General features: G+C 42.0%; 1 protein-coding gene across 1 annotated transcript in view; it reads left to right on the top strand.

Moving 5' to 3' along the window:
* Positions 1–7,331, top strand: part of LOC139766372 (luciferin sulfotransferase-like) — a 9,627-nt gene extending 2,296 nt beyond the window's left edge. Inside the window, exons 2-8 of the mRNA XM_071694915.1 lie at positions 1–161; positions 577–673; positions 1,035–1,203; positions 1,652–1,772; positions 2,219–2,313; positions 2,726–2,914; positions 5,502–7,331. The exon at positions 1–161 is cut by the window's left edge and continues 33 nt beyond it. Coding sequence (XP_071551016.1) covers positions 1–161; positions 577–673; positions 1,035–1,203; positions 1,652–1,772; positions 2,219–2,313; positions 2,726–2,914; positions 5,502–5,612 — 943 coding nt within the window. The 3' untranslated portion in view covers positions 5,613–7,331. The remainder of the gene's footprint in view (positions 162–576; positions 674–1,034; positions 1,204–1,651; positions 1,773–2,218; positions 2,314–2,725; positions 2,915–5,501) is intronic.
* Positions 7,332–8,891: the final 1,560 nt, after the last annotated feature.

Here is an 8,891-nt window from a genome sequence, read left to right as displayed (position 1 = left end):
GGATATCTTACGGCAGCATTTCTCCCAGAACGTGGAGGAGTACCTGGAGATCGGCCCAGAGCGTGTCATCCTGTCTTCCACCTACGTTGATTGGCACCCAAGTTTTGTGAACTTCCCCGTTTATCCCCAAGACGTTTGGGTGGTGACGTACCCAAAGGCAGGTGAGAAGAGACGTCTGTGTTGCACATATTCGTGGCGTAAACATATGCTTTACCTCCTGCGCTCAGTCAGGGAGAGAGAAATGTGTGTTTCGTCTTCAAATGTTTTTTAATGTGAGTTACACTTGATATGAGAACTGATTTTGGTAGCAACTGGTATTTGTTGCCATTTTTTTTTTTTTTACGAAAACTGTAGTGTCTTTCTTGCATAGAATACTTGGTTGTTGTACAGATGTATATGATTACTTTGAAAGAATGTTGTATTTGAAGGATTTGAACTTATAAGATCTGTAGCGAAAAAAAATATGAAAACGAGGAACTGATGGCTACGAGAACCTCGGTGGAGGAGGAGTGGGGGGATTTGGACAGCCAATCAGCAGGCCGCTCCTCTACAGTTGCCACGTTCTTTTTATTCCAGGAACTACGTGGTGTCAGGAGCTGGTGTGGTGTCTCATCAATGAGCCAAAATCCCCGGGAATTGAGGTGCACCTTGGCGAGCGATTTCCTTTCTTTGAGTACGTTCTATACAACCATTGTGTTCTAAACTGTTTCAAGTGCGAGCTTTTCGCTGGCTGTTGCACAGATAAGTGAAGGAAGAAAAGAAAAAAAAGGAAAAAAAAGCTATCGATAGCACTTTAATGTTGCTATGATTTCACACGCGGGCCCCACCCGGGTTCGAATCTTCGGTGCTGCAGTCGGCCCGCAGTTTGCCCCACGTGTTCATCGTCTCCTCGGAACAGGGAAAATAAATCAACAGACTTTGACTTGGATTTATATACATTGAGAGTGTGTATTACCTTTAAGCTGTAGATTTAACCTTATTTTCGGCACTATTGAACTCATGATAATTTCTCTCTCTCCTCCTCTTCCATGCAGGGTGGACGCCCTCCTTCCTCCAGACTTTACGCCGCCGGAGTCCGCGCCAGAGACCATGAATCCTGGCTTTACCTGGCGTACCCTGCAGACCCTGCCTTCCCCCAGGACCATCAAATCCCACCTGCCGAAGCAACTCCTTCCGAAGCATTTCTGGGAAGCGAAACCCAAGGTATGTAACGTCAGCCACGGAGATTACTCCTTCCTTCCTTTTCCTTCCTCCCTTCCTTCCTTCCTTTTCCTTCTGTTACCTGTGTTACCCGTGTGGAGTTGAGGCTACTGTTGATCCAGATGTAGTGTAGATAAAGCCTGTTTGTCGCAGGTATCGTAGATGTTGGTGTAGTGGGAGTGGGGTTGTGATAGGGAGGGAACTACAGGTGTTGAGTATGGGTGTTCGGGTACTGGGGAGATATTGTGTGGGTACTGGGGACATCTTGTGTGGTTACTCGGGACATATTGTGTGGGAACTGGGGACAGAATGTGTGGTTACTAGGGGCATATTATGTGGGTACTGGGGACATACTGTTTGGGTAATGGAGACGTTAGAGCGGTGTAGATAACGTAAGTTTAGACTACGATGGAAAACAAGCGCTCATTCCTTATTAATGTGTGTCGTGCAGGTTGTGTACGTGTGTCGGGACCCGCGCGACGTCTGCGTCTCCTACTACTACTTCAACCGGATGATGGACGGTTACAGCGGAAGCTTTGGCCAGTTCGTCGATCTCTTTCTCGGCGACAAAGGCAAGAAGCGCTCACGGATCAGGACCAGGTCCTGGTGTTACTTAGCCAGAAACTCCCCTCCAAAGGCTCCTGCAACCCAGGTTGCGCTGCTTCCAGTAGCAGGGAAATTATGGACTCTTCTGGAGCGAGAAGTTCTTTGACGAGACTCCCAAAAGGCGACTTTTCACTCGTGGTGTAACCTCGACCATGAGCAGTTGGGCAAAACCTCTTTCATATATATATGTATATATATATATATATATATATATATATATATATATATATATATATATATATATATATATATATTTCTGTTTTGACCTGGCAATAAATGAAATATTTGTACCTGATGAATTTTAGGAAGGTTCAAAGACAATTGGACCAGAGATGATGGCGTGTGACGCAGAAATAACAAGACCCTGCTGCTTCAGTGTCTCTCTGTAAATAATCTTTCTTTCTCTCCACAGTCCTCTACTCTCCCTTCTGGCTACACGTCTTACAATACTGGCAGCTGCGAAATGAGGACAATGTTCTCTTCATTCGGTTTGAGGAAATGAAGGAGGTAAGCCTCTACCTTGACCATGTTAATGATATTATCATGAATTATCCCCGTAGGGTAACTCAGTCCTCTCCTGAATGTTTTTATTGCTAACTTCCTGAACATCTGTAGAACGTCATTGATAACTTTCCTGAACACCTGTAGCTTAACATTAGTGATAACTTTCTTGAACACCTGTAGCACAACAACGTAACTGATAACTTTCTTGAACATCTGTAGCAGAACAACATAACTGATAACTTTCCTGAACGTATCATTGGCCTTCAGACTCAAGTTGCATGATTCTACAGTGATATAGTTACTCAGTGTTCCAGTGTTTGGAAAAGAAAAAAGAAAATACTTCTCGTTTAGTTTGAAAATTACATTTTGTTTTTTTTCAACTGTAATGTAGAGAACACCTTCCCTTGGACTACAGGATCTGGCCCGGGTAGTGAGGGAGGTGGCAGAGTTCCTTGGCAAGGAGGTGGACGAGCGGAAGGTGGCCTGGTTGGTGCATCACTGCTCCTTCGACGAGATGAGCAAAAATCCGGCAGTGAACAACGAGGACCTGATGGGTGACGGGAATGAGGAAACCAAGGGCATCAAGTTCATGAGGAAGGGAGAGGTAAGATGAGGCGAGTCTCGTGTTCCACTTTGGATTCATTGTAAGACACCCAGAATACATCGATCTCAAGAGGTGTAGTACAAGGTTCGCACTTAGTACTCCTCTAACGTTCATATCTGGTGATGTATACTTCGTTTTGAGTCAGGTCTCACCAAGATGAATGTAATTTGACTTTCGTATTATGTGACAATAGCTACTTGAAGCCGGTTATATATCTTTTATTCTTTTTTTTTGCTAATTAGTTTGCTGTTTAGTTACGTGAATATGGTTCTTTTTATGCCTCTTCCCAGCTGCCAACTTTTTCCCTCGGTGGTTACATGCACTTGTTTATATTTAGGACATGTCGCTGGGAGTGAATGGTTCGTAAGATTAACGTAACATCAGATCCTAATCTAAACTGGAGGAGGTAGCAATCCTAGGATCCTCGCAGGACATATGCCACTTTCGCCCGTTGGCTTCCTGTGTATGCTTCATGTTGATTGGGTCCAGCACAGGTGTCATCACCTGACCATGACATATATTCATACGGTTTTCCTGCTCGAAACCAACGTGGTCCGGCTCATTGACAGCTTCCTTAGAACGCCTCAAAGCACTGTGCCACAACCCCAGACCACGCTGCCCTCCACTTGCAGCAGGATACGCTTGGTTACAGCCAATTGGCACACCTACCTTTAATGCCGCTTCGTTTGAGGACCTCTCCAGTGCTCGGGTTACTCAAACAACCGGCCTCGCCTTCGTCAGAGCACACCAGCAGTGCTCAGGTGTTCCCCACACCCCAGCTGTGTACTGAAGCAAGAGGCAGTGTCATAGCAACCTGCAGTGACGTGTCCGAGGATTTAGGTCGCGCCCCCTGTGGATGAATCTTTGACAGCGAGAGTCGACCTGTCTGCGAGCCACAAACAGCTGGCCAAGGTATTCGCCAGCAGCCAACGCATCCACCAATGAGTACTTGGACGTCTTGCTGAATGAGATGGGGTTAGGACACCAAGAGGTCGCTTGAAAGACGAGGGATGACTCTTGGGGAAGTCACAGAAAACGGCTAATATGAGGCCCCGAAGGAGTGGAGAAATGACACAGGGGAGGCCATAGACTTCCGCAGAGCTGCCGAGCGTCTACTTCCCAGATGATTAGGAGACCAGCAATACAGTATTTACACGTGATATAATTCATCATCTGACTGGTGATGTAATTCATCATCTGACTGGTGATCTAATTCATCATCTGACTGGTGATCTAATTCATCATCTGACTGGTGATCTAATTCATCATCTGACTGGTGATCTAATTCATCATCTGACTGGTGATCTAATTCATCATCTGACTGGTGATCTAATTCATCATCTGACTGATGGTTTGCTGGCGAACGGCGTTCGTTTTCCCTTTGAGGGAATCCAGACACACCCTCTACCTCCGTGGCACATGTGACCTCCGTATGGTTCTTTTATTCTGGATTTGCTTGTGTGTACATTCGGCAAAATAAAAAGGAGTATCAGTGCACACCATTGTGCATGAAACATTGTAAGCCACAAGGTCCAGCGGAGACTGAGACATTTGTCTGACCGTCTACACGTTTGGTATCCCTGATGTAAGGAGGGTAGGCCACCATATTATAGTGTATATTCATAAAGTATTCTGAACAACATATATCACCATTGTAACTCCTCCCTGGTTAATCATCTACATGCGTCATAACACCTCGAATATCACATGCATCATTTGCAACATCGTACGAAAAGATGATTGCATAAAAACGCATAGTTAGGTAATTAGTCAACAAGCCATTCGCTCCCTTTCTTACCTTTTAACCATACTGGGACGTGTCATTGCATCTCTTCGCCTGACGGGTTGTGATCTGATAATGCTTTTGGCAGCAGTGTTTTAAGTACCTATGTATGATGCCGTCTGTCATCCATAGTTTATCGACAACTCAGTCGTGTAACAACGCAGCTGATAGCTAAACAATCAAGCATCACAGTCACCCAAAAATAATAGAAAAGAATGTATTTTGTGTCTTGGGGCGCGGAAGGCGCGCGGAGCTTGATTTATGCGGATACTAATGTAATTATGTGCTGAAGTGCAAAGTCTCTTGCAATGATATTTGTATTCTGATGACTGTAAGTTTATCTTTTTCATCTGTTAATCTAAAGAGTATCGTGTGTAAATGGCATGTAAGTGAATAGTTTGTATAATGTATAGAAGTACATATAGGTAAGAAAAAAAATACATGTGGGATGTGTAAAATTGTCATTAACAGAAGCCCGTGACAAGCTTTATCTTGCCGAATTATCACACACACACACACACACACACACACACACACACACACACACACACACACACCGCCTCGGGGAGGTAACAACAGGGAGTGAGGGTAAACTATCCAAGAAGTACTTGAAGAAACGAATCAAATGGGGAAAATATTTTTCCACCTGTGGCTCGGTTAGGTACGTGAGCTGGACAAACTGACGTATTGAGAATAAGTGTTAGTCTTTACTTGAAGTATGATAGTGTGAGGTGATTACTAACACCCACAAAATAACTGAAAACAAACAAATTTATGCAACGGTTTGTTATATTTCCTTTATAGGTGGGAGACTGGAAGAACCACCTGACGGAAGAGCAACAAAGGGCCTTCAAGGAGTGGACACTGAAGAACCTGCAAGATTCAGACTTCCCATATTACCAGGACTACGATTAAGAAGACTTGTGGAAAATACAGTTCTTATGTATGCCAATTACCAAGCTCTAGGTATTAAGTTTTGTACTCTGTATGTAGTTACGGATTCTGGTTTGGTGACCTCATGAATTAAATTTATTTAGGATGAAGCAATTCATCACATTATACAACACACACATCCACCTTTACATTACAGTTTACACATGGGCTGACCTGTGCCAGTAATGGCACACTAAGAGCCCGTGCTACGGTTATATAGTCTTGGCGAACCTTTACACACACACACACACACACACACCGTTGATAGCCTTTAGCTGTTTGATCCCATTAAATTCAACAGTATAATCATAGCCAAATGTATATACAAGAAAAGACTACACGTTGTATGTTGTTTTCATATGTTTATGTTGTTTTATCGGTGTCATGACACTAGCAAGCAGCATAACCCAAACATGATGTGGACATTATCTCAAATTTACAATAGTTTATGTGAAGGTGCCACTTTCAGGCCGGGGCAAGATCCCACTGAATTTTTTTGAAGGAAGATGACGTAGCTCATGCATTTATCCTTTTTGAGGAGAGGTAGAGCGTTGTTGCAGATGAAATAATACCCTTTGGTATATGGTTAAAGTTACAGTTTAGGTGCAACACAGGAGTAACATGAATTTGCTTTCACGCAAGTCGGTGAACTATTATTTAGTGGCTGTGCTTTAGTTCAATGGAAGGTGATCTGGGCCATTTCTTTTTATAGTTCAATGGAAGGTGATCTGGGCCATTTCTTTTTATAGTTCAGTGGAAGGTGATCCGGGCCATTTCTTTTTATAGTTCAGTCGAAGGTGATCCGGGCCATTTCTTTTTATCCTATTGGAATACAGACCAACCTCACATAATTTCTGACAATCTGAATTTACTTTCCATATACATGTATGACAACACAGTATCTGTTTTTGACCCAATCCACAATAAATGCCACTATATATTGAATGCAAAGGGGCGTCAGTCCACTCAAATACTTAATTTGGATATCCTCTTACTGTCTAGAAGGTCTGTATCTGCAGCAGAAACTTGTTTAGTCTCAGAATTATCTTAGAGACCTGAAGAAATTGTTTGATTTTTTTTTTATTGGTTATAATTTGACGATAAAGGCCTTAATAATCCTGGCCGTCGTTGGACCTAAATCCGAAATGACAAACCAGCCAGCCATGATCCCAGATTCCAATTCACGTTTGGAAAACAACTATGTAGATACTCAGCCATGGTTATTTGTTTGTGTGTGTGTGTGTGTGTGTGTGTGTGTGGACTAACCTTGGCACAGGGCTTTTTTTTTTTTTTGTCAATAACAGCCCATTTTCGGGTGTGCCATTTCTGGCACAGGGCGGCTCGCGTGGAACTTTAGTGTCATGGACCATTTTAGGTGAATGTGCGTTTATATGGGCCATCCTTTTCATGGTCTCTCCATGATGTGCCATTTGGACTTACAATATTGCCGTAGTGTGGAAAAGTCACCACAATTTTGCCGTATTGTGGAAAATTCACAATAGCCCTAACACATGGAATGCAGAAATATATTATAATTTTGTCTGATTAAAGATTTAATTATGATTGTAATCCTTTTTTAAATTATTTATATATGTAAATTTCTAACTTTTACCAGAATTACAAAATGTACATTAGCATTGAAATTATTACATACATAATCGTAAGTATATAATAGCTTAGCAGTAAAAATCAGATACCTTGCGGTAGACTTTAAATTCTTCTCCCATTTCGTTTAGGTGTAGCCATTTTTGAAGCTAGAATAGCTTATTAGCAAGACGAACATATTGTTAAGGGTAGGATAAAATTATAGGGGTTACCGGCAAGGGTTGAAATAAAATTCTCCGAGTACCGAAGCTGGCGAGTTACCGCGGACACCCGAATGACTGTTTTGGTTAAGATAATTTAAGTACTTGTAAGAATATTATCTTTATAACCTGCTACTGTGCCTCGCCTGCCAAGTGGCTGCACAGCAGATTGAGAGGTTCACCTTCGGCGTGGTTGTATCATTGTCAATAGACGGAAAGATGTACATTCTCGTCGAGGGATCTTCTCGCTTGAAGACAAAGCAATGATTTCTCTGTTCCTCTTTGGAAATTTAGCCTCAGAGATGTGCGTCTCTTGAGTATATGCGCGTTTCTAGGTGAATGTGTCTGTTGTTAACATGATTTCACTCTCCGAATAAAACAAGAAAACGAAACTGCTGAATTGATCGTGAACTGCCAGGTAAACGAAGCAGGACGTGTCACTCGCCGACTTTCTCAATACACAAGGAAAGTTCGATCAAAGTGCACGGTCCAGAGAGTGATGAGGTCACACGTTCTCAGTTACGAGCGTAAGAAACGGTTGTGGAAAAGCTAGAGGTTCCTGTTCAGGTAAAGTGGTACAGAATGCAAAGTGGTGGATTGGTTAGTTATTCGAGTGGTCGATTCAGTGGTATGTGGCTGTTCGTTGCTTACGCGACGGGAAATGTGTTTGTGTGAATCAAATGAAATATATACATGAGAAGGGATCAGCATGTATAGTATTACAGAATCTAATGCCGTCATCATGATCGTAAACTCCGTGGTACGCTCTTTCTGTCATTCCAATTTACATTTTAAGGTACGTAGATATTCATATCATAATCCGGCCCTTATACATTAATTATGACGTTACTTACATTGATTTATATATATCATGAATGTTTGAATATAACAGATTATGAATCTTCTCATGTTTACGACTGCCGGGAACTCGTTGTGTCTATGATTGCCAAATACTGAACACGCAAACCACCACATTGGCTGAACAATGCTGATGACGTTGGGAGACTCTGGCATTCGTAAACAAAAGTATACTACTGACACGTAACTAATATTGACGATATATTTTGAGAATTTTCCCAGAATTAGTAACACCTCGGTGAATGGATATTCATGGGAATATAACGCCGGTATTTCTTGGCTTCATAAATTGAAATAGTTAGTGCGTCAAGTTCTTTTCGTTTTCTAATTTTAAACGCAAGACATTTATCAAAGTATAGATTCTGACACTTTTGGAATTTTTATGGCAGGAAGTCAGTGTGCATCATCTACAGTAACATCAAATTAAAAGGTGCAATCCTAATGATTTTTTTTTCAGTACACTCAAAGCGCTGTCTGCACAATTCGTTTACAGTATAGTTTCTCCTTAGAATTAGAAATTAGAAAAAATGGATTAGTTTTTATATACTTTGAAGTGGTATACTTAGCAGAATCTTTGCGTACGTGAGTTATAACTATA

This window comes from Panulirus ornatus, chromosome 57, assembly GCF_036320965.1.
Source record: "Panulirus ornatus isolate Po-2019 chromosome 57, ASM3632096v1, whole genome shotgun sequence".
NCBI lineage: Eukaryota > Metazoa > Arthropoda > Malacostraca > Decapoda > Palinuridae > Panulirus > Panulirus ornatus.
The sequence above is the reverse complement of the archived record's forward strand: the minus strand, read 5'-3'. Positions and strand labels throughout refer to the sequence as shown.